Source organism: Oncorhynchus tshawytscha, linkage group LG16 (assembly GCF_018296145.1).
Source record: "Oncorhynchus tshawytscha isolate Ot180627B linkage group LG16, Otsh_v2.0, whole genome shotgun sequence".
In the NCBI taxonomy this organism is placed as follows: domain Eukaryota; kingdom Metazoa; phylum Chordata; class Actinopteri; order Salmoniformes; family Salmonidae; genus Oncorhynchus; species Oncorhynchus tshawytscha.
In genome coordinates, this window is record NC_056444.1 from 33,413,362 (window position 1) to 33,440,052 (window position 26,691).

The 26,691-nt window shown below is 41.4% G+C and overlaps 1 protein-coding gene across 3 annotated transcripts in view; it reads right to left on the reverse strand.

The window, feature by feature from the left end:
* Positions 1–738: 738 nt before the first annotated feature.
* Positions 739–26,691, reverse strand: part of LOC112215604 (rho GTPase-activating protein 12) — a 107,358-nt gene continuing 81,405 nt past the window's right edge. Inside the window, exons 6-18 of one of the 3 annotated variants that reach the window (XM_024374764.2) lie at positions 25,275–25,400; positions 24,661–24,738; positions 12,380–12,441; positions 10,889–10,970; positions 10,399–10,527; positions 9,388–9,591; positions 9,005–9,107; positions 8,758–8,877; positions 8,524–8,622; positions 8,138–8,215; positions 7,798–7,932; positions 4,681–4,786; positions 739–4,397 (exon numbers count right to left, since the gene is read on the reverse strand). In XM_024374764.2, the coding sequence (XP_024230532.1) occupies positions 4,223–4,397; positions 4,681–4,786; positions 7,798–7,932; positions 8,138–8,215; positions 8,524–8,622; positions 8,758–8,877; positions 9,005–9,107; positions 9,388–9,591; positions 10,399–10,527; positions 10,889–10,970; positions 12,380–12,441; positions 24,661–24,738; positions 25,275–25,400 (1,497 nt within the window). In that variant the 3' untranslated portion in view covers positions 739–4,222. The remainder of the gene's footprint in view (positions 4,398–4,680; positions 4,787–7,797; positions 7,933–8,137; positions 8,216–8,523; positions 8,623–8,757; positions 8,878–9,004; positions 9,108–9,387; positions 9,592–10,398; positions 10,528–10,888; positions 10,971–12,379; positions 12,442–24,660; positions 24,739–25,274; positions 25,401–26,691) is intronic. The other 2 variants (XM_024374766.2, XM_024374767.2) reach the window with 2 other exon arrangements.

A 26,691-nucleotide genomic window follows, 5' to 3' on the forward strand; every position in this document is an offset into this window, starting at 1 on the left:
TTACGAGGGAGACGTGTCCCAAGAAGGCAGAGGATCAGACAGACTTGTTACGTATATGACTGTACAGTAGTGAGTTACTGGTGTTGTCCTTTACCACCCTTAACAGAAAGTGAAAAAGTTACACTGTTGAGTCTGTCCCATTTAGTTGTTTTTTTTATTAGACATAACAATGTCACAAACAGTAGTTGGTCTGAAAAGTACATTCAAAATGTGCAACTGACCATGCGCCAAAATCCAGATACACTTTCAAAACCACTTCCTCTTTTGTAAGGATCAATACTGTATGAATTTTTGTGGACAATTCAGATTTACAAAATCATGTGGTGATATTTCACTTGAACCAACCACTCACCATCAAAGCATACATACTTGAATTACTATAAGGGACTTTGAACAATGACCATTTTTTAATGGAGGTTGCTGTACATAATATTCAGAGACTTTTTTTGCGATCAAATTGCAATCAACTTTAATTTAATGTAATACTATTTTTCCAGTATAATTTTCTCTCTAGGCCCAGTCCAGTTCATATTAGCTTAGGTAAGCAGAGGGATTGTAAAGCAGGCACTGAGGCCTAGCTCACTAAATAGGGAATAGAGTGCCATTTGGGATGCAAAAATTGATCTGAAAAAGTAATGCTAGGGGTGACTGCTATTCCCTGGCATCCTCATCTCTCTTATCCTGTTTGCAGTAACTCCATGACACGAGAGAAGAAAGGAAGAGAGGGAGAAAGGGAGGGAATCGCCACTCAACACTTTTACTTACATGTCCACTTTACAAATATGAAGGCCTGTCACTAGCAGAGGCCTACCATACCAAGCACATTAGACTTCACAATGACACACATCTGTACACATTAGGGAAGATCTTAGGCTACATCCTAAATGGTTCCCTATTCCCTCTATAGTGCACTACATTTGATCTGATCCATTTGGGACCTGGGCAAAAGTAGTGCACTACATAGGGAATAGGATGCCATTTGGGACACAGAGAGTCTTCAGTTTATTGTTCATCATAACATAAAGCAGTTTATTTACTGTTTAAGCCCAACAAATACAGGTTTGTTTGGATGTTTCCCAAAGCCAGTCATGTGATATACTGACCACTGTTGATGATTTCACTGGGGTCAAAGGGTAGATCTGCGGGGGGGGGTCCAGTTCATTTCCCTGGAATGAATTTTATGGTGAATTATTTTGTCATTATAAAAGTGGGGGAAATATAAGCAATACATATGAGTAATGTCCCATCCAGTTGATCCAGGGGTCCCCTCCAAGAGACCCCATATTTAATAGTGATTCTGTATTCATCCATGCCGCGGGGGCTTTATGCTGCACATACAATAACATCACAGAAGTCAGAGGTAGGGGCTGTGGCGGTCATGAAATTTTGTCAGACGGTTATTATCAAGCAAAAGACTGCCCCGTCTCATGGTAATTGACCGGTAATTAAGATACAACTCAATTAGCATCTCCAGGCCTCCAGCCTACAAGCCGCTGGCTAATGCATGCCTTTGGAACATCGACATTTTAAAAAAGCCTAATAGATAAATTTAATATACACCATCACAAATTCATTATTTAATTTAGTCAGGTCTAAAGAAATATATGTAGAAAATATATTTTAGTTATCTGGCTATGCTCTATGACATAGGCTGTAGGCTTGTCCAATTATCTGACAATGTATGGTTATAAGTCCCATGCTATTATTTGATTTGATTGTATAGTAAGAATAGTATAATTGAACTTAGCTGAATAAAATAGAAAGAATATATTTCCCATTACGGCGCGAGTGCGCATATGAAATGTCTATGTTGAGCATAAAAGTGATAATTTGAAACTGGTCCTATATGCTAGATTATGCTAGTTATTTGGCAACTTCAGCTGTGAATGATACGAACCTTAGAATGACTTAGAAATCAAAACATGTATGGGGTGCATGACGCGACTAATTGATGATTGATGATTGGAGAAAAGCTTGCTCTGTTCCTTGCCTCAGACTGCACAGCTGTTCTCCCATCAAATGCTTATATTTTCACCCATCAGACTATTCTCAGTTTAATCTTGTCTTGACCAATATGTCAAATTAGTTCCGATTTAGAATGGCCCATTATTAAATGGGCAGGAACAGGAACAGGGAAAAAAGACGTGTCATCTGTACGCACTTGAACAGCGGAGGCAGCGCGCTTTCCCGACGGTCCGTTTTGTAGGCTACTTCGGTTTTTATAGCGGAATTGTGCTTAATATGAGCAGCTGAGAAACAAATAAAAACACTTATTCCTCTACACGCATCAACCACTGTTTGAGGAGCATGCTCTCGCTGCCCGATAGGTGACATTCCGCCCAAACACTGTACGGCATTGGGTCTCCAACCTTGTTCCTGCAGCTACCTAGTGCTTGATTTGGTAAACCAAGTGAAATCTGTTCGAGAACATTGCAACGAAACATATTTCCCTAAACTGTCTGCGCGCTCGAGAAATTAATAAAGAAGAGAGAGGAGATGGAAATGCATGGTGGTGAGATATTCTGTATAGCTAAAGGTAATGTGTCACCCAATGAATTATGAAATATTTGTAAAAAAAAATCCCTATTACTAGGCTATTCAAAATCAAATACAAAATCAATAATTGTAGACTAAACCGCCCTGCCCAATCAATGAACCAACACGTTCTCTCCCAGACTCATGGATATACATGTTGGCGCTTAGCATTAGGTAACCAGTCCTATTCAGTATACATAATAATACAGTCCACACTCAAAATGCTAGACCAATTATGTACCAAATACATCTTAAATCACTTTTGTTTTATGTTTTTCTGCCATGGTAATATGTGGTAGGCTATGAATTGTATAACAGCAGAATCATTTTTATTCAGCTAATTTTTTTCAGGGGGGGGGCGGCCTTGGGCTCATAAGAATATGCATAAGCTCTAATATGCATATGGATGTTTAGAATGAATCATCACCTTTGAAAGCGGTGGCCATTTCGTTGTGTTAAGCTTTGAAACAACATCCAAACCAACCATGTTCTACAATGTTTCAACCGGCTGTTGAACTTCTTTCTTCAAATTGATCATCACAGTGAGGTGAGTTTTACACTGTATAGGCCTGCTGTTTTGATGATAAGTGTTTGATGTGATATTTAAATGTAATTTGCATTAAGGTCAGAGTGGTTAGAGGGACAATAGAGCCCAGAGTACCAGGCCATTAGGACCAGATGGTAGTTTGCACGTTGGGTACTACCAAAGCATGTCCAGAGTGCACAAAAGGAGATTACTGTGACTCAATTGTCACGTGGAATTTTACTGTGGTCATGACTCATGACTGCAGGTGTGGCAGTAATATGGTCACCACAACATGGTCAATGTTCCACAAAACTGAGAATATACAGTTCAGAGGTTAAGCGTAATATTTTTTCCAACACAAAGCAATGAGAGTAGTCTTAATTACACACAACCAAGCTTGGTCTTTGCTATAACACATGGTAGTAGCAGGATATGGGCTTCCATTGATTTGACATTGAGGGAGAGACCACCCAGCCATTCATTCAGTGGGTAGTTGTTGCTGTTTGAATGATCTGGAGTGGGCTGTGCCCGGCTGATGTGTCGCGACGTCATCAGAGAAAGGAGGAAGTCACTCCGGCGGGCCACATGAATGTATCCCATAATACTCCTCTTCAGTTCCACTCCAGTTCAAAACAATGAAAGTCTTATTCACCAAGCTCTTGTTGTATGTTGTCTGTTCTTAATGCTGGCCATAGGAATCCAGTGTAAAACAGTTATACCCTGAATACTCAAATCCACTGGATCACATCACATCAAGGGAGATCCATCCACGCCATTCACACTGCACTCCGTCCATTGTCACGGCAATGACGACACGATCCAGCCAGCTCACCAACCAACAAACCAACCAATCAACACCCTCCTCCTGAAGCAATGGATCCGCCCTGCTACTCACAGCAGGCATTGTAACCAAAGTGAATGAAATCTGTGTTTATTTACATCATACTTAGCTCCCCCAAAGGGTAAGTGCAAAGTCGTTCACTAGCTTCCTTTATTAATCTTTTTATCAAATGAACAATAATTACATTTTTGTTTTTCATTCTTTAAATTGCTTGGTCCACAGCAGCAATGTTTCAGTCACAAAACTAAGCAGTGTTGGGCTCGACCAGTCACCAGACCATCCTCTTTCTCTCACAGGCCTCTTCATCAGGTGTTTATTTTCTACCTGCCGAAGATGTTCTCATACTCCAGTAAGATGAGCTCAACAATCTGGTTCTGATATACCATGTGAACAGCGATGTTCCCAGTCTCGGTTTCAGGTCTGAGCAGGGTAGGGCCGAAGACGATCGCTACGCTCTGGGTCGTCATTCGGTTGGCCTCTCCATGGTCAATCACCCTGGAGAGACAGGAAGGAGAGGACAGAGTGAGATACAGGGACGGACTAGAAGGAGTAACCTTCTAGTTACTCCTAATTACACCCCCTAGGGGCCTATCATTTAGGAAACACAATACATATGTTGGTTGGTCAACAAAGGGTTCAGGTACACGCTGGAGACAAAACTTTACATCTATTATGTAAGCTACTGCTAGTATTCCAAAAACATCACATGCAAATTGCGATAAAAATACTTTGGGTAATATCGCAGCCTAGCCAAAATGTAGCATGCTTTTTGCTTTACCTTCTGAGATGTTTGAAGAGGCATTGCATTGTGTCGTGATTCGGTTTTGGCAACTGCTTGATTAAGTCTTTTATTGAGTTTACTCGCTGCTTGTAATCCGAGCATTCTGGAAGAGAGTGAAAGGTAAAACGACACCATTAGTTTCACTGCATAAGGAAAAACACATAATTTACATCAGGGATCATTAACTAGACTTTTTCTTGAGAGGATGGTCAGGGGGCTAGAACATAAATGACAAATAATTGTTAGACTTCAAATTGACTGCAAGAATCATAAACAGATACCATTTGACTAAAACAATCATTTTAAACCTTGCTTACATTTGTAAACAAACACAATTACAGTACCAGTCAAAAGTTTGGACACACCTACTCATTCCAGGGCTTTTATTTATTTTTTACTATTTTCTACATTGTCGAAATCATGTAGTAACCAAAAATGTATTAAACAAATCAAAATATATTTTATGTTTGAGAGTCTTCAAAGTAGCCACCCTTTGCCTTGACAGCTTTGCACACTCTTGGCATTCTCAAGCAGCTTCATGAGGTAGTCACCTGGAATGCATTTCAATTAACAGGTGTGTCTTGTTAAAAGTTAATGTGTGGAATTTCTTTCCTTCTTAATGCATTTGAGACAATCAGTTATGGTGTGACAAGTTAGGGGCGGTATACAGAAGATAGCCCTATTTGGTAAAACACCAAGTCTATATTATGGCAAGAACAGCTCAAATAAGAAAAAAGAAACAACAGTCTATCATTACTTTAAGACATGAAGGTCAGTCAATCTGGAAAATTTCAAGAACTTTGAAAGTTTCTTCAAGTGCATTCTCAAAAACCATCAAGCGCTATGATGAAACTGGCTCTCACGAGGACTGCCACAGGAAAGGAAGACCCAGAGTTACCTCTGCTGCAGAGGATAAGTTCATTAGAGTAAACTACACCTCAGATTGCAGCCCAAATAAATGCAAAGTAACAGACACATCTCAACATCAACTGTTCAGAGGAGACTGCGTGAATCAAGCCTTCATGGTCGAATTGCTGCAAAGAAACCACTACTAAAGGACACCAATAAGAAGAAGAGACTTGCTTGGGCCAAGAAACATGAGCAATGGACATTAGACCGGTGGAAATCTGTCCTTTAGTCTGATGAGTCCAAATTTGAGATATTTGGTTCTAACCGCTGTGTCGTTGTGAGACGCAGTGTAAGTGAAAGGATAATCTCCCCGTGTGGTTCCCACCGTGAAGCATGGAGGAGGTGTGACGGTGCATTAATGGTGACACTGTCAGTGATTTATTTAGAATTCAAGGCACACTTAACAAGCATGGCTACCACAGCATTCTGCAGTGATACGCCATTCCTTTTGGTTTTCGCTTAGTGGGACTATCATTTGTTTGTCAACAGGACAATGACCCAAAACACACCTCCAGGCTGTGTAAGGGCTATTTGACCAAGAAGGATAGTGATGGAGTGCTGCATCAGATGACCTGCCCTCTACAATCACCTGACCTCAACCCAATTGAGATGGTTTGGGATGAGTTGGACCGCAGAGTGAAGGAAAGTCAACAAGTTTTCAGCATATGTGGGAACTCCTTTAAGACTGTTGGAAAACCATTCCAGGTGTACCTGGTTAACAGAATATCAATAGTGTGCAAAGCTGTTATCAAGGCAAAGGGTGACTACTTTGAAGAATTTAAAATATATTTTCATTTGCTTAACACTTTTAACACTTTGTTGGTTACTACATGAGTCCATATGTGTTATTTCATAGTTTTGATGTCTTCACTATTATTCTACAATGTAGAAAACAGTAAAAAATAAAGCAAAACCCTTGAATGAGTAGGTGTGTCCAAACTTTTGACTGGTACTGTATCTCCATTATAAAACTGGTTGTTTGGACCCTGGATGCTGATTGGACAAGCAGCGTTCCTAGTCGTGTTGTAATGGCCATCACAGGCACACTAGGCCTGCTTACAGTTCCATCTGACAATTATCACTGCATCTCATAATAATATCATGCTCATGTTTCTGTACGAATCATCTCTTGTGTTGAACAAATTATTTCCCCTTGCTTCCAGCCTAACATTTAGGTTGGTACAGCGGGGGTTAATATAAGCCTCGCTGTCTCCCTGTCCGACCACAGAAACAATGTTTCACTTTGGAATTTCCATCTCTGTACCATAGGAGAGTGAACTGTGCCCAGACAAGACCATTTTTTTCTGAGCCAGGCAAAATCCCGCATCTTCATTATCCTGGACATATCCAAGTAAATGCAAATAGAAAAAAAAGTTCAAACAAACTAAAATGCAGCTCGTGTGCTGTCATTCCAGGTTCAATGTTTGGCGTGACTCAGTTAGCTGAAGTTGGCTAGTGACAATAACGTTACCCAGCCTGCATAGCAAACATTTTGTTTAGAACGGACATGTCTGTAGCAACATGACCAAAACAACTAACTTGTCAAAATAACATTTCAATGAAAGTGTTTAATTCATTGTTATTTGAATATGTTGGTAACAGTTTTGTAAAACCAATAAAGCACACAGGGTAGTGCTGTATCATGAATACAGACAGTCACAGGTAAATAAAACAATGCTGTTTACTTGTGACTGTACTCATGATACAGCACTGCCTCTTCTGCCTTGTTGCTTAATTGTGCGTGGGTATCCTTTCCAAAATTAAAATCACTTGGAGCTGATTTGCTGGTGTTTTTACCATCTTTGAACCCTGATTTACATTATCCTAATTGAATAGGGTGAATTCAAATGATAAGGGCGCCGTCTTGTGGACACATTTCAAACAGCAAATATTTGGAATCACTTAAACCATGTGGTAAATTGAGCGTGAAGTCAACGTCTTAATGGACATTGTCTTTAGGTGAACCATCAAACCTTAATGTAACTATTAGAAACAGTGGCTCAGTAGGACAAGCACACAGTAAAGTACAGGGTTATACAACACAGTAAAGTGCAGGGTTATACAACACAGTACAGAGTTAGACAACACAGTAAAGTACAGGGTTATACAACACAGTAAAGTACAGAGTTAGACAACACAGTAAAGTACAGGGTTAGACAACATAGTAAAGTACGCTACAGTGTAGTTAAGTGTGTTACTACTCACTGATGGCGTTGATAAAGTCGTTGAAGGAGTCGTAGGTGAAGAGTGGTTCAGGCAGCTCTCTGAAGAACATCTTCAGGGCTCCCGTGGTGACGTGGATGTCCTCCCACTTACTGTCCTCCAGTTCTAACTGTTCATCTAGGATATAGAGACACAGCTTTTAAGACAAGAGATCATGGTCTGTTCAAGAATTGAGAGTCACAACACAAGTTAATGTTGGACTGACTGACACCCAAACCTCTTTACAAAATGACTATACCTCCAGTACCTATGTCACTAACCATGTACCAAAGCTAGTGGAAAAAGCGATAACATCATATCATTGAAGGGAGTTAAGCCCTACCGTGATTCACAGCGAAGCGCAGCTTCTGTATCACAGCTAGATTCCCACTCACTCTGTATATGCCATCTATACTCAGACCTGAGGAGAAGAGAGAGAGAGAGAGAGAGAGAGAGAGAGAGAGAGAGAGAGAGAGAGAGAGAGAGGGGGAGAGAGGGAGAGAGAGAGAGAGAGAGAGAGAGAGAGAGGGGGGAGAGAGAGGGGGAGAGAGGGGGAGAGAGAGAGAGAGGGGGGAGAGAGAGAGGCATTAGAACTCGTGTTTGTGACTCAGCACACAATCATCAGTACAAAAATCTTGACATCTCATCTCTGAAAAAATTCTAATCATAACTCAAAAGACAGAGAGAGGGAACAGACAAAGGAACAGAGATGTATGGCTCGTTTCGTACCTGTGGTCTCCACGTGGTCGATGCACGTGGTGACAAAGTTGGGCACTGACGTGTTCTCCCTCTGACACAGGCTGCTCAGACTGCAGCCAAACACCTGGTCTGAGAAACAACACGGAGAGACGTCAACTTACAATGTTTCGTTACCAAGGGTTTTATCACTGCGTTTAGCTTCCTCTAGTTGAGGACAGCAGTAGGTCCATTCTCGGGAACCCATAACCAAATCTCCATCCACACCTTTAATGTATCCCTTGTCCTTGACGGCCTGGTAGGTGGGTCGGCGGGTCAGGAACTTCTTCAGCTTCACTCTAGTCTTTTTCTGGTCAGTGGAGTCCATACTTATAGACGTCTTCATCGCTGAAACCATATGGAATGAAAAATGTCTAAACACAGGCACCAAGAGGGCATTTGGTGACAATACCTTCTAAGATCACTAAAAAACACGCACAAACACACCCTCTCACAGCGTATTTAGTCAAGGCACCTCTGTTTTTCTTGGAGTCTCGGTGGTCCTTCTCCTTGTCTTGTTTCTCTGCCCCGGGGGACTCAGGCATGTCCTCCTCTATGGCCTCATCTGACTCCCATGCCTGTCCGCACACGCACACACACACACACAAACAACTTCCGTTAGGGAAGTCAACCTGGACCAGTTCTACCCTCTATTGGAGGGAAGCGGAACTGAACAGATAAAAATAATTGAATATTCAGAAGACCCTCATTATAGAGATTCTAGAGCATCATTGGCTTGTACTGTACTTTACTAGTCCCTCTGACAGACATCTAAACAGAGCAAGTTAGTGCAGGATTTGATTATGTTATAGGTGTGGAAGTTACTAAGCTCTGGACTGAAGAGAGAGGTCCACTCACATGTGTGCTGATGGTGTCTGTCAGGGCTCGGTACCAGTCGTTGATGACGCTGTCAATCTCTGATTGGATCAGCAGCTCCGTCCCCTGACGGGTCTTCAGTTCAATGACGTGCTTCTTGCTTGACTTATCCTTGGATGCCCAATCAACTGACCCCCCTCTGAGATCCACAGTGAACTCCGGCTTCGACTGGTTACCCACAAACTTCTACAAGGAAATAATTCAACATTCAGACAAATCAGATGAGAGCTGGGTTTCCAACTCAAGGATAGTAATAGTGGTAAATCTTTCATGAGTATTTTTCACACAGTTGTTATTTCAAGTTGCATTAAAAACAACCAAAGCAGTGTTACAAGCTACTGTGTTATAGTTACACGTCGTTATTAACCGCTACGTTGACTTGAAGATAAACCACGGGCGATCTTATTCACACCACTGTGTTGCAAGCTGAACATTTCGTGCTGTACGGGGAAGTTCAACTGTTATCAATTTTTTTTTGTACTCAGTAGGTTTAGTAATTGTATGCATATCAACAACACCTCTATCTAGGCCAGTGGTTCCCAAACTGTGGGGCACAAAGCAGGGGGATTACCTTAGAGAGCTATTTATAACTTGTCTGAAATGTTCAGATTTACTAGCCCATGTCAGGTTAAGTTTTTTTTATTTTGTTTTTTTTAGCCCATAGATATTCGTTTTTTTTATCACTCAAATATCATATGAATACACATTAGACATGGCAAAATGTATAGAATTGCAAAAAAATAAGCTTTAAACCTGCAAAATGATCTCCACCAACAAGAGGGGTGTGAACAGTTTGTGTCATGAACAGTGATGGTGCCCATAGAAATAGGAGGGCGGGGGACCCAGAGGAAACGCATCCCACTACATCCCTTGGTCAACCAATCAGGCTAGGTTATGAGTAGCAGGCAGGGGATAGGGCAAGGGGATAGTGTGAGCATGACAGACAGGCAGGGGGACAAATGGAACACATGCACAGGGACAGAGGAGACATACAGTGGCAGCTGGGGCACGCCCTTGGACAGAGTGGACATAGGAGACAGCTGGGCAGGGCTTGACCGAACGCTTCCAGTTGGCCAGCAGAGTGAGCAGCAGCTCAGGGATGGAGCCACTACGGTAGTGCGGCTTTGGATGAGGAGAGGAAAGGAAGAAGGAGAGGAAAATAATAGAGTAAGAGGAGAGGAGAAGGATGGCAAATGAGAAATATAGAGTCACAGACAGATGAAAGAAGAAGGGACAAGGGAAACAGAACAGATCGAAAGACCTATGGTGCACTAGCACTGCTACTAACTGGAGATAGACAGCAAACCAGGTCGTTCTTAGGCACTGCCACCCTCTCCTTGAGGTGAAAAACTCCTGCAGGTTATTGGAAAAGTAGGGGAGATATTCAACTCTAATTTTTTAAATTTAAATTAACTGAAGTCAGCTGTAAAACTCTGTTTTAACCCAAGGTGGTTCCTAACAAGGCGGCTGATGGGGTACGTACCCAGCTGGTGCCACTCCCCTGTCCTTTAGCGAAGAGCAGTGAGGAGCCCTGGAGTACTGTCCACGAAGATGTCCAGTTCTTCCTGTTAGAACCACGTCACAACACAACCATTTATCAACCATAAACCACGTCACATCTATTTAAATCAACCATCACCATACAACCCTTTATAAAACCATCAATCATGTCAGAACACAACCATTTATCAACCATAAACCACATCACATCTATTTAAATCAACCATCACAATACAACCCTTTATAAAACCATCAACCATGTCAGAACACAACCATTTATCAACCATTTATCAACCATAAACCACATCTATTTATCAACCATCACAACACAACCCTTTATAAACCACATCACAACACAACTATTTATCAACCAGTCCCAACTAGTGTTGCAAAGCTACCGGAATCTTCAATCATTTTGGTAATTAACAGAAAATATGATAATCTATCGTAACTTTGGCAATATTAACTTGAATAACTAAAATAGGCCACCACTGTAAATAAGAATTTGTCCTTAACTGACTTGCCTAGTTAAATCAAGGTTAAATAAAAACATTTAAAGACCTAATTAAGTTTGTGTTTCCTCTCTCGCTTTTCTTAGACCAGTAAGGCAAGGCCTGTTTTCTCATGTCCTAACTCTGCTGCTGCCTCCACCGCAATGTTCTCAACACCATCATGTTGCTTAACTTTGCCATTATGCACATAGCCACATGGTCTAGGAAAAGGTGCCAATTCAACAGCACACTGATGTGTTTCAGAACCGCGGACAGCGACCACTATCCAATGTGGGAGAAAGCGCATTTGTTATAAAATTATATAAAACATTTTTGTGTTTCACCATTGTTCTTACGTAATATAACCATATACAATTTAAGTCGCACATATCTTAGAGATGGACTGCGCCATCCCCACAGCCTCCACAATGGATCAGTCCACTCAGATAGGCGCAAATCACACCATTGTACACCATTATTATGATCATTTTTTTGCTACTGCTCGACTATAGAAATCTCGTTCGACCAACAACCAACAGACCAAACAATCGTCCAGTCGACTAAATGGGGTCAGCCTAATATTCAGGATGCTTTACAGTTTTGTCATTGTATTTTATTTATTTTTTAAATCATCTTTAAATTATTTGACACAGAGGGTCAGATATTACTACAGACACCTGGGATAATCTAAATGACCCAAAACAGCCACTAGATGTCTTGTTATTGAATGTAATCTATCTTTGAAAGATACCAAAATTCTGATAGTTTACCGGTAAACTTACAACGTTTCCAGTGAGATACCCTCCCTTTGCAACTCTAGCTCTAACACAAGCATTTATCAACCATCAGTCTGTCCATTATATCAACAAAGAATCAATGGCATTGTTTTGTTTGTCTGTATGATGCTGTATTGTCCTCTTACTTCCACATAAGATAATGACAATGTTTTCTAATCTATATGATCTTTGTACAGTATGTTTTACCTGACTTTCTTGCCATTCTCAGTGATTTTGGTGACGTTGAGGACTCCACACTTCTCAGAGGGCTGTGGAGGGAGACAGACAGGAGACATTAACACAGTCAGACTGGCATGCCTAGTTAATTAGATTTTTTTTTTTTAAAGACCCAAGAAGTACACACACACACACACACACCACAAACACCCACCCACCCTCACAGCAGGGGAGAAGGAAAACACAGCCAGCGGCCGTGAGATACAGAAAAAAGATTCGAACAACATAATGAGGCTCATGACTTGAGCACACACTAACACACACACATGTACACACACACAATGACAGACACACACACACACAATGACAGACACACACACACACACAATGACAGACACACACACACAATGACACACAATGACAGACACACACACACACAATGACAGACACACACACACACAGACACACACACAATGACAGACACACACACACACAATGACACACACACACACAATGACAGACACACACACACACACACACAGAAGAAACAGGGCAGTAAAGGGTGTGATGCCCATGCAAACAGACATGTTTCATTGTACCACCGATAGGCTGTGCTCACAACACAGACGCACAATCTATTGATTCAAACGGTTCGTTATCAATGGTCCCACAAGGTGAAAGACAATACCGTAACAGAGAAACAGAACATAAACTAAAAAGGAGATTTGGACAGTAGAAAAGGACGTTGGCCACGGTAGCAGATAGAGACAGAAAGAACACATGCAGGAGAGAAAGGTTTGGGCGATATACTGTTTATACCGGGGTATTTCAAATTACCGACGATATGATTTAATACTGTTAAATGTACAGTTGAAGTTGGAAGTTTACATACAACTTAGCCAAATACATTTAAACTTCACAATGACTGACATTTAATCCTAGTACAAATTCCCTCTCTTAGGTCAGTTAGGATCACCACTTTATTTAAAGAATGTGAAATGTCAGAATAATAGTAGAGAGAATGATTTATTTCAGCTTTTATTTATTTCATCAAATTCCCAGTGGTTCAGAAGTTTACATACACTCAATTAGTATTTGGTAGCATTGCCTTTAAATTGTTTAACAAAGGTCAAAGGTTTCTGGTAGCCTTCCACAAGCTTCCCACAATAAGTTGGGTGAATTTTGTCACATTCCTCCTGACAGAGCTGGTGCAACTGAGTCACGTGTGTAGGCCTCCTTGCTCGCACACACTTTTTCAGTTCTGGCCACAAATGTTCTATAGGATTGAGGTCAGGGCTTTGTGATGGCCACTCCAATACCTTGACTTTGTTGTCCTTAAGCCATTTTGCCACAAATTTAGAAGTATGTTTAAGGTCATGTCCATTTGCAAGACCCATTTGCGACCAAGTTTTAACTTCCTGACTGATGTCTTGAGATGTTGCTTCAATATATCCACGTAATTTAACTGCCTCATGATGCCATCTATTTTGTGAAGTGCACCAGTTCCTCCTGCAGCAAAGCATCCCCACAACATGATGCTGCCACCCCTGTGCTTCACGGTTGGGATGGTAATCTTCGACTTGCAAACATTCCCCTTTTCCTCAAAACATAACAATGGTCATTATGGCCAAACAGTTCTATTTTTGTTTCATCGGACCAGAGGACATTTCTCCAAAAAGTACTATTTTTCTCCCCATGTGCAGTTGCAAACCGTAGTCTGGCTTTTCTATGGCGGTTGTTGAGCAGTGGCTTCTTCCTTGCTGAGTGGCCTTTCAGGGTATGTCGATATAGGACTCGTTTTACTGTGGATATAAATACTTTTGTACCCGTTTCCTCCAGCATCTTCACAAGGTCCTTTGCTGTTGTTCTGGGATTGATTTGCACTTCTCGCACCAAAGTACGTTCATCTCTAGGAGACAGAACGCATCTCCTTCCTGAGAGGTATGATGGCTGCGTGGTACCTTCAGGAGTTTGGAAAATGGTCCCAAGGATGAACCAAAAATTCAGAGAAATTGATTTCTTTTGAATTTCCCATGATGTCAAGCAAAGAGGCACTGAGTTTGAAGGTAGGCCTTGAAATATATCCACAGGTACACCTCCAATTGACTCAAATTATGTCAATTAGCCTATCAGATGCTTCTAAAGCCATGACATCATTTTTTGGAATTTTCCAAGCTGTTTAAAGGCACAGTCAACTTAGTGTATGTAAACTTCTGACCCACTAGAATTGTGAAATAATCTGTCTGTAAACAATTGTTGGAAAAATTACATGTCATGCAAAGTAGATGTCCTAACCAACTTGCCAAAACTATAGTTTGTTAAAAAAAAAAAATTGTGGAGTGGCTGAAAAACAAGTTTTAATGACTTCAACCTAAGTATATGTAAACTTCCGACTTCAACTGTATATTTATATTCGTAATGTTTTGAATACTTATATATATATTGAATAATAAAAATATAGGATTAGGGGCACCCCCACATTAAGTGGGTACGTGCTTTGTCACTGCTTATAACTATACTGAACAAAAATAAACTAATTTTACTCAGTTACAGTTCACAAAAGGAATCAGTCAATTGATATAAATAAATTAGGCCCTAATCTATGGGTTCACATGACTGGGCAGGAGCGCAGCCATGGCTGGGCCTGGGAGGGCATAGGCCAACCCCCTTTGGGAGCCAGGCCCAACCACTGGGGAGCCAGGCCCAGCCAGTTGGACGTACTGACAGATTCTCTAAAATTATGTTGTTGGCAGCTTATGGTAGAGAAATTAACATTAAATTATCTGGCAACAGCTCTGGTGGACATTCCTGCAGTCAGCATGCCAATTGCACGCTCCCTCAAAACTTGGAGACATCTGCAGCATTGTGTTACATGACAGAACTGCGCATTTTAGAGTGGCCGTTTATTGTCCCGAGCACGAGGTGCAGCTGTGTAATGATCATGCTGTTTAATACATTTATTGATATGACACCGGTCAGATGGATGGATTATCTTGGGAAAGGAGAAATGCTCACTAACAGGGACGTAAACACATTTGTGCACAAAATGAGAAAAATAAGCTTTTTGTGAGTGTGGAACATTTCTGGGGTCTTTAATTTCAGCTCGTGAAACACGGGACCAAGCCTTTGCATGTTGCGTTCATATTTTTGTTCAGTATAAATACATCCTGCAATTCCAACCGCAAAATCTCTTTGCTTAGATTTTAAGCCTCAAAATACAACTTGCCTAGCTAACAGCTAAATGTTCGTTTTTGACTTAGTTAATTCTAATTATATTTCAGAGACTCCACATGTTGTCATGGAAAATGTGAATGTTATTTAACAGCAATAGACAAGAACACCACAAGATATTACATTAAATTGAAAATAAACAAATAAAATAAGAGTTACATATAGGAAAGACACCAAGAGACAACAGAGATACTAGTTACACACTTCATATACACAGTACAGTTAAATTAGGAGAGGAGCAGTGGGGGGAAAAAAACATACTGTAACATTTTTAAAGTTAAACTTGCTTTTTGCCTGAGTAACCTCTGCTTGTAGAGGATGCCACGGTGGCATGGCACTATACATAACTCAGAAACACATTAAATCTGTTTTTGGTTTAGGTACCGTGAAGAAACCCATTAGTGGGTTTGTCTGGTTTTGTCTGGTGTCTGGTGGGGTATGTATGTCTGTTTGAAGTGTATGAAAATAGATTACACAAGTGGTTTAGCATTTTTAACACACAAATATTTATTAAAATTACTACATGTAGTCAATTTCTCCTCAACCATGAAAGACTACCATGCATGTTGTTGATGTTAGTTATGTGTGTCCAGTTAAAGGCAAGGTGTGCTGCTCTTTTTTTGCGCCAGCTGCAGCTTTGCTAGTTCTTTCTTTGCTGCAACTGACCATATTACCGGACAGTAAACAAGATGGGACAAGATCAAAGCCTGATCAACTAGTACAGTTGATATTGTCAATATGATTTGACCATGATAACTGACCATCCAATGTTACTCCTAGGAGTTCAGCTTCTTCAACTTGTTCAATGGTCACACCCTTTATAAACAACTCCAGTTGAGGTTTAGGTCTTAGAGAATGCTTTGAACCAAATACAATGCTTTTTGTTTTAGCTGTATTTGAGACCAGTTTATTCTTAATTATCCATTCTGACACTGGCTGTTACTCCTTGCTACGAGTCTCAGTGAGCTCACTGGCTGTAGGTGCTGATGTGTAGAGTCTGCAATCATCAGCATACAGTCGTTTTAGCTTCTTGTAAGACAAGAGGCAAATCATTTGTAAAAAAAGAACAATTGATAAGAGTAAAGGCCCAAGGCAACTGCCCTGAGGAATACCGCACCGTATATGCTGTATGATGTTAGAGAAGCTTCCATTGAAGAATACTCTATGAGTTCTATTGGATAAGTAACTCTCCAACCATATGATGGCAGGTATTACCATGTAAAGCCATAACAAGTGAGTTTTTTCAATAACACTGAAATCTAACAATACAGCTACAATTATCATCTTATTATTAATTTATTTTAGCCAATCATCAGTCATCTGAGTCAATGTAGCACACGTTGACTTTGCTTCCCTATATGCATGCTGAACGTCAGTAGTAACATTTTTCTAAAATAGCATTGTATTTGTTCAAACACAATTTAGACCATAGGTTTAATAAGAACAGGTAGCAAACTGATTGGGTGACTGTTCGAGCCAGCAAAGGGTGCTTTACGATTTGTAGGTAGTGGAATTACTTTAGCCTCCTTCCACCTATTGATACACTCCTTTGGGCTTTGGTTAAAGACATGGCAATACAGTCTGCTACCATTCTCAATAGTTTAACATCTACATCGTCTATCATTATTGATGGATAACAACTGTTTTCCACCTCTTCCATACAAACTTGAGCAAATTCAAAACAGCAATCCTTCTCTTTCATTAATAGATCTTCAATATGGTTCACTGTTGAATGTTGACATGTCACTTCTCAGTTTGTCCACTTTACCGGTGAAATAGTCATTGAAATGATTAGCAACATCAAAAGGTTTTGTTATAAATGACCTATCAAATTCAATGAACGATGTAGATTAATTATGTTTTCTGCCCATGTCATTTAAGGTGCTCTTATCCTGTAGTTTTTTTATGTCATGTATCTTGTTTTGGTAATATACTTTATTCAGTTTTTGGTTAAGTTTACTCTCAATTGACAGTATGTCAACCAATCAGCTGAGCAGCCTGACTTGTTTGCCAGCTGTTCTGCATCATTTCTTTGATCCAGGGGGCTCTAACAGTTCTCAAAGTTAGTTTCTGAACAGGTGCATGTTTGTCAACAATTGCAAGAATAATTTTACAAATACTTCAAGTACTGCATCTGGATTCTCCTCCTTATACACATCAGACCAAAATACATTTTTTTTTACATCTTCAACAAAAGAGACATGAGAAAACATTTTGTATGATCTCTTATAAATAACTTTAGGCCCTGCTATTTGGTACTTTGGCTTTCCTTGTTATTGCCACAATGTATGGTCACTTACAGCCAATGGGAACAGATATTGCTTTGAAGCAATGCTCTGCAGCATTGGTGAAGATATCAATACAAGTGGATGTCACAGATCCAACACTATTGGTATACACTAGTTGGTTTAGTGATAACCTGGTTCATGTTGTCCACTCTGGAAGTAGCCCGATGTTGTAGGGTGGAGCGGGCCTCTCTGGATGAGGCCTGGTGGTGTAGGATCAAGCTGGCCTCTCTAGAAGGGGCCCGATGGTGGTGGGTGGTGTTGGACGTTCTGGGTGGGACCTGATGGTGTAGGGTGGAGCTGGCCTCCCTGGATGTGGCCCGATGGTGTAGGGTGTTGCTGGTCTCTCTGGGTGCAGGCTTGATAGTTGTGATCGTCGAGGAGTTCCTCTTATTTTGGTTTTTGCTTTGTCCCAAAGCAGTTTCCTAGCAAACACCTTTGTCCAAGTGTACTAGTCGTACATCAGCTGGGGGTGAATGTCACGGTGGTTCCATAAGTAAACATTGTCTGTTGAGAGCACAGCCTCTAGACAGTTCAGCGTTGTCATCTCCACATGGCAACAGGGTGGACACAGTAATTTTGGTGTTCGGAAATCTCTCTGGACCTCTAGCTGCCACGTGCTGCATTACAGGAGATACAGCTGAAGTCGGAAGTTTTACATACACCTTAGCCAAATACATTTAAACTCAGTTTTTCACAATTCCTGACATTTAATCCTAGTACAAATTCCCTCTCTTGGGTCAGTTAGGATCACCACCTTATTTTAAGACAGTGAAATGTCAGAATAATAGTAGAGAGAATTATGTATTTCAGGTTTTATTTATTTCATCACATTCCCAGTGGATCAGAAGTTTACATACACTCAATTAGTATTTGGTAGCATTGCCTTTAAATTGTGGAACTTGGGTCAAACATCCACAAGCTTCCCACAACAAGCTGGGTGAATTTTGGCCCATTCCTCCTGACAGAGCTGGTGTAACTGAGTCAGGTTGTTAGGCCTCCTTGCTCGCACACACTTTTTCAGTTCTGCCCACAAATGTTCTATAGGATTGAGGTCAGGCTTTGTGATGGCCACTCCAATATTTGACTTTGTTGTCCTTAAGCCATTTTGCCACAACTTTGGAAGTATGCTTGGGGTCATTGTCCATTTGCGACCAAGCTTTATCTTCCTCACTGATGCCTTGAGACGTTGCATCAATATATCCACGTAATTTTCCTACCTCATGATGTCATCTATTTTGTGAAGTGCACCCGTCCCTCCTGCAGCAAAGCACCCCCACAACATGATGCTGCCATCCCCATGCTTCATGGTTGGGATGGTGTTCTTCGGCTTGCAAGCATAACCCTTTTTCCTCCAAGCATAACGATGTTCCTTATGGCCAAACAGTTCTATTTTTGTTTCATCAGACCAGAGGACATTTTTCCAAAAAGTACGATATTTGTCCTCATGTGCAGTTGCAAACCGTAGTCTGGCTTTTTTAAATGTTGGCTTTGGGGCAGTGGCTTCTTCCTTGCTGAGTGGCCTTTCAGGTTATGTCGATATAGGACTCGTTTTACTGTGGATATAGATACTTCGTACACGTTTCCTCCAGCATCTTCACAAGGTCCTTTGCTGTTGTTCCGGGATTGATTTGCACTTTCCGCACCAAAGTGCGTCCATCTCTAGGAGACAGAACGCATCTCCTTCCTGAGCGATATGATGGCTGCGTTGTCCATGGTGTTTATATTGGCAAACTATTGTTTGTACAGATGAACGTGGTACCTTCAGGGATTTGGAAATTGCTCCCAAGGATGAACCAGACATTTCTACACATTTTTTTCTGAGGTCTTGGCTGATTTCTTTTGATTTTCCCATGATGTCAAGCAAAGAGGCACTGAGTTTAAAGGTAGGCCTTGAAATACATCCACATGTACACATCCAATTGACGTCAATTAGCCTATCGGAAGCTTCTACAGCCATGACATAATTTTCGGGAATTTTCCAAGCTGTTTAAAGGCACAGTCAACTTAGTGTATGTACATTTCTGACCCACTGGAATTGTGATACAGTAAATTATAGGTGAAATAATCTGTCTGTAAACAACTGTTGGAAAAATTACTTGTGTCATGCACAAAGTAGGCACTTGCTGTGATTGGGTACCATAGCTTTCTGACTGACATGCCAGGCATGCCAGACATGCCAATAATAGTAGTTTCACTCTGAGAAATGTCCCATTGGAGTCACATAAAATGAAGGCCATGGGATGCTCTGCCTGTGTGCTGCTGTTCTAGGCTGTGGTGTTAGAGTGCCATTCTCTTACAAGGTGTCTGCTAGCTCTTTCAGTGATGTAAACTCATGTATACAATGGCTTGTGAAAGTATTTACCCCCTTGGCATTTTTCCTGTTTTTTTGCCTTACAACCTGGAATTAAAATGTATTTTTGGGGGGTTTGTATCATTTACTACATAACATGCTTAACACTTTGAAGATGCCAAATCTTTTTTTATTGTGAAACAAACAAGAAATAAGACAAAAATAGAAAACTTGAGAGTGCATTACTATTCAACCCCCCAAGTCAATACTTTGTGGAGCCACCTTTTGCATAAGCTTGACACATCTAGCCGCTGGGATTTAGGGTCATTGTCCTGCTGGAAGGTGAACCTCTGACCCAGTCTCAAATCTCTGGAAGACAAACAGGTTTCCCTCAAGAATTTCCCTGTATTTGGCGCCATCCATCATTCCTTCAATTCTGACCAGTTTCCCAGTTCCTGCCGATGAAAAACATCCCCACAGCATGATGCTTCCACCACCATGCTTCACTGTGGGGATGGTGTTCTCGGGGTGATGAGGTGTTGGGTTTGTGCCAGACATAGCGTTTTCCTTGATGGCGAAAAAGCTCAATTTTAGTATCTTCTTACGAGTACCTTCTTCAATATGTTTGGGGACTCTCCCACAAGCCTTTTGATGAACACCAAACGTGTTTGATATTTTTTTTATTTAAGCAATGGCTTTTTTCTGGCCCCTCTTCCGTAAAGCCCAGCTCTGTGAAGTGTACGGCTTAAAGTGGTCCTATGGACAGATACTCCAATCTCCGCTGTGGAGCTTTGCAGCTCCTTCAGCGTTCACTTTGGTCTCATTGTTGCCTCTCTGATTAATGCCCTCCTTGCCTGGTCCGTGAGTTTTGGTGGGCGGCCCTCTTTTGGCAGGTTTGTTGTGGTGCCATATTCTTTCAATAAAATAAAATAAATAGATTTAATGGTGCTCTGTGGGATGTTCAAAGTTTAGGATATTTTTTATAACCCAACCCTGATCTGTATTTCTCCACAACTTCGTCCCTGACCTGTTCGGAGAGCTCATTTGTCTTCATGGTGCCGCTCACTTCTTGGTGCCCCTTGCTTAGTAGTGTTGTAGACTCCAGGGCCTTTCAGAAAAGGTGTATATATACTGAGATCATGTGACCCTTCGATTGCACACAGGCGGACTTTATTTAACTAATTATGTGACTTCTGAAGGTAATTGGTTGCACCAGATCTTATTTAGGGGCTTCATAGCAATAAGGGTGAATACATATGCACGCAGCACGATTTCTATTTTGGGGATTTTTTTCAAACGAGATCTTTTTTTCATTTCACTTCACCAATTTGGAATATTTTGTGTATGTCCATTACACGAAATCAAAATAAATATCCATTTAAATTATAGGTTGTAATGCAACAAAATAGTAAAAACACCAAGGGGGATAAATACTTTTGCAAGGCACTGTATCGAGGACAAGTGCAGCTTCTAAGCCTTGAATCATTACAGTGTCATTGTTGTAGGTGAAGAGTCGATTATCAGTACATCAAATACCAAGATATCTGACAATTGGGGATTCTCTCTTTCTGACATGGCCAATGTGCCTACATGAGGCAGAACACCAAGCAGCAGTATGCTCTCTTTAAAAAATTAAAAAAAAAAAAAATATATATATATATATATATATATTTTTTTTTTAACCTTTATTTAACTAGGCAAGTCAGTTAAGAACAAATTCTTATTTTCAATGACGGCATAGGAACAGTGGGTTAACTGTCTGTTCAGGGGCAGAACGACAGATTTGTACCTTGTCAGCTCAGGGGTTTGAACTTGCAGCAACCTTCCGGTTGCTAGTCCAACGCTCTAACCACTAGGCTACCCTGCCGAAGGTCAGAGATTGTATTCTTGCCTCTAATTAGGGTATAATCAGCAAACAAGGTCTCTGGATTTTCCCTCAGCTTTTCTTGTAATGCTGTTTAGAACGTTCAGAGTTCTGTTCTGCTGGTGGATCAAATGGAATGGGCCAAGCTCCTCCTACTGTTGCCATTGTTATTTATCGAATTTGAGCGCTGAGGCATGCAACTTTTTAAATAGCGCACTTTTTAAAATGAAAATATAAAGCTATTAAATGTGTAATTTAGTGTAATTAACACTGTACACACAAATTACAATGTCCAAAACAATCCTCTCGCACCTTTATTTGCTTTTTTGTTTGTTAATGTTGGGTCGTTTCAATGCCGGTCTTTCCTTTAGCAATCCTCCCTAAATCCTCCAAATCAATTCATTTTCTGTTGGTTTTATCCTCTATTTTCCCTCCTTCTCATTGTCCTTATGTCCTAGTCCCTCAATCCTGTCTTGTTGCTTCTTGCTAGATGATCAAGACAACTTAAGGCTTGTTCACACTGCAGGCCGTAATACTCAAATCAGTTTTGTTTTTCAAATCCAATTTGTTCTACTGACTGTCGGTCGTATCACTCAGCAGTGATGTAACAAGCTAAGCTGACAAGCTAATGCCTGCCATGGACGTTTCCTAGTTGCTTTGAATGTTCAAAATCACAGGGTAAGAACGCTTTAAAGCCTCAAAAGATAACATGACCCAACTTTCAAAACAAGTCCTTTTTGGCTAGCCGCAGCAATCAACTAGCTAGCTGTTCAGCTTTCTAGAACATTCACTAATGCTGAATAACAGTCTAAAAACAACATGAGGGCAAATAAATCAGATTGACCATTCAGACAAGTCACATGACCAGGAATCATATATCGGATTTCAAACCACCTACGAAGGTGGTATGAAATGTGGCGTGAAATATCTGATTCCATGTCCTTTTGGCTGTTCAGACTGCAGGAAAAACAACCGATTTGAATTAGATATGCAAATAAATAGGAGTTGCGTCACTTCAAACTGCGAATGTGAACAAGGCTTTAGTAGACTAGTTGGCTTTCAGATCCATGTTGATCAATCTCAAAATCTTTTTCAAAATCAAACAATCTCCTCAAAGGAAAAACAGATGTGGAGAACACAGCACTGCATTGAAACAACCACACTGTTCACTAAAAACTATTTAATTTAACGACATGAAGCACATTTTAGGAGGAGCTCTCCCTAACTGCTGCTGTTCAGTTAGATGGTGATGTCACATTGGTGAGACATTGGGTGTGTTTGTAAATTCAATCTGGGGTGCCAGAGTGCTCTCTGGGTGTTTGTAAATTCAGAGCGTTGTCAGGTTGCCCATTTGTAGATTCAGAGCGTTTTGCTCTTGGAGCGCTCAGAGCGCACACTGGACGCTCTGGCCGAGGAGTAGGGTTGATCTGAGTGTTCTGGTAGTCAAGCACCCAAGCTAATTGGCTAATGTTGGCTAGTTTGCTAGCTGCTTCCAGACACAAATGAGAGAACACCTCACTCTGACCATTTTACTCACCCTAGCAGAGCTGGTTAGGCTGTTCATGTTAACCAGAGATTTGGTGACCGTAACTGTGCTGCTGGCAACAATTTAATTGCGCTTTTTTGTCGACGGTTACCAACACCAGCCATTCAATGGGTGTTGAGCGTTCAAAAATTCATCAGTTATTCTGCACTCTGGCACACAGACGAGAGCACTCTGAAATCGGAGTAGATAGCCAGAGGGAATTTACAAATGCACCAATTGTGTCAAGAGAGAGGAGACATAAAATGTTAGATGGATGTTGCATGTTGTGGAGTCAAAGCCAGGGAATACTAACAGGAGTCAAAGTCAGGAGAACTGTGCTTGGGGGCTGTAGGGCCACACTCCTACACAATGACAGACAGAGTGATAAAGAACAAGGTCAACATGATGATGATGGAGACTAGACAAGGTAGGATGAAGAGAATGGTCAGATTAGGGTTAGTTGGTGAGAAAGAGAAAATGTATCAAGAATCTGGAGCAGAAATCTTCCATAATAGCTAGTGCAGGGGTGACAAACTCCTTCCACGGAGGGCCGAGTGTCTGCAGGTTTTTGTTTTTTATGATCAATTAAGCCCTAGACAACCAGGTGTGGGGAGTTCCTTACTCATTAGTGACCTTAATTCATCAATCAAGTATAAGGGAGTATGGAAAACCCACAGACACTCGTCCCCCCGTGGAATAGAGCTAGAGTGATGCACTGCACCCTAGGGTACTTAAGGCAGATTACCTGACGTCAAACTGCCAATGGATTTGAACATGTAACGCCAACATACAACTAGGTTATTGTGAAGTGGTTGTGTCAACTAAAAAGGAAAAATGTTAGTTAGATTAAAGGCTTTGTTTCACTTTCAGGGTATAGTCAAAGGCATTCCTCTAAATGATTTGGTTTGACTCACAGACAGACAGAGATCAACATAGCATATTTGATTGAGTAAAGGAATTGATTCAGGATCAAGATCGAGTTAAGATTTTGCGTGGCAGCCTCATACGCCGCATTTCTGGCTTAAATCAGCAATAGGTAGGTATCTGATCATTTCCGCTCTGGATTGGTGGAGGCAAAGTAAGAGGGGAGGTGTGAGAGCGGGAGATACTAACTTTACCACGGTAAAGATTGCGACCAGATCTCCCCATGTGATGGCTCGATTCAAAGCGCCTGAGTTTTTTGAAAGAGAACTGGAACAGAACCACAAAGATCTGGGTCAAATACATCCGTCAAATATGTTCAAATGCTAAGGCTGCACCTGATTAACTTTCCCAGGTACAATGGACCCAACGGACTAGTCCCAAGGAGAATGTTTGGAGAGCATGGTTTAGCCTACATCGCATGTGACTGGGATTTGTCAATGAGCTATTTTGGGATAAAAACTCAAGAGACCCAAACAAGGCCAAGAGGATGTGAAGTGACCACATGCTGGCCAGACTGACCACCTGTGGTACTGACCAGACAACTTCGATAGGGTTCAAGAACACTCTCACAGAGCAGCGTCAAACTTATTTACAGCATTAAAAAAAGTGGTGGTTGGTGACAACCAGGGTTGGGGGCCGTTCCATTCAATTCATTAAATTAATAAAAAAATCAATGAGGAAAATTGGTATTGTAATTTCAGTTTAGTTCCGGATTTGACCATTTCAATGGAATTGACAACAGTAAACATGGAGTTTCTGAAGGAAGGTTACTGTACACATAGACCGAGAGCATGTGGTTTTACCTTGTCGTTGAGGTCTAGTACGTAGGTGCTGTGTCTCCACTTGGTCAGGACGATGGGGTCTGGATGTTTCCGCTCCAGACTACGACTCTTGGGGGGATCGCCTGGCTGGGGAGGAGACAAGTTGTACTGGAGGGAGGGAGAGAGGGAGACAGGAGAGCGAGACGGTGGAGAAAGTCAGAGGACAGAAAGAGAGAGGGAGAGAAAGAGAAGAGAGACCGGATGGGTGAGGGTTAGAGAAAGAGAGGTCCAGGGTTAACTCATTATCCTCCACTGATCAGATGACAAAGTAAAGGTCCTAGAAGAGCTATTGCTTGGCATTTTTCCAGTATCTCCTCTTCATACCTCTCTTCTCATGGCCCAGCGCATCATCAGTCACCCATCAGAAGGCACCCTCTCAGAGAGAAGGAGCTCCCAGCATGTGTATTCATCCAAGATAGCTAAAGGATACCATTGCACCCAGCTTATCTGTATCTACAGTATGTATGTGTATGTGTGTGTGTGTGTATGTGTGTGTCTGTATCCCTGTATCCGCCGGTTGGCCAGCCAAATGAAAGCTAATGCCTATTCTCTACCTCTCTGATCCCTGCTAAACCAACAAGATTACAGGAGAGTCACTAGCCACTAATAGTCCCTGTCAAGTACATTAGGCCACAACCTCCACGCCGTCAATGGACCACAGGTGACGGAGACCGAAGAAGACTGTGGATCACCGGGGAGGAAATAGACTGAGGCAGTAGGAAGTGTGCTACCTGGTTGTAGTGTCAGAGCAGTACTTTCCATAAGCACCGGGCGCCGGCTAAAAAGCTGATAAGACTCATTGTGAGCCGGCTACTTTTTCCACTTCGTAAATTAACTAGGCTTCTCTTCATTTAAAAAGTTTCAATTCGCTAGTCAGGAAAGCCTTCGTGTAGCAGTCTCCTGCTAAAACGAACGACATGCATCTTCTAGTGATCTATTCATAGGACAGGTCCCTGACAGTCAACAAAGCGAGCGATGACAGGGACACCACTGCTGGTTTGCCAGTCTGCTGTCTGTCCTGCCTCTCGGTATCTGTGTTATCATTTTTGTGCGCTGTGGTTGGCTGCAGTCAAATGTATTTTTCACGGAGGAGGGAGTTGTAATGTACGTGGTAACGATGAGTTGAAATCCACTTAATTATTGTTTTGTGGCACATTCATTTATTTTATTCTGCGTGTTTCATAGGCCTATAATGGGAAAGGGGGATACCTAGTCAGTTGTACAATTGAATGCATTCAACATTTCACCCAACCCCTTTGGACCAGAGAGGTGCGGAGGGCTTCCTTAATCGACATCCACGTCTTCGGCGCCCGGGGAACAGTGGGCTAACTGCCTTGCTCAGGGGCAGAACAACAGATTTTTACCTTGTCAGCTCCTACCCGCCATGCTACCTGCCGAG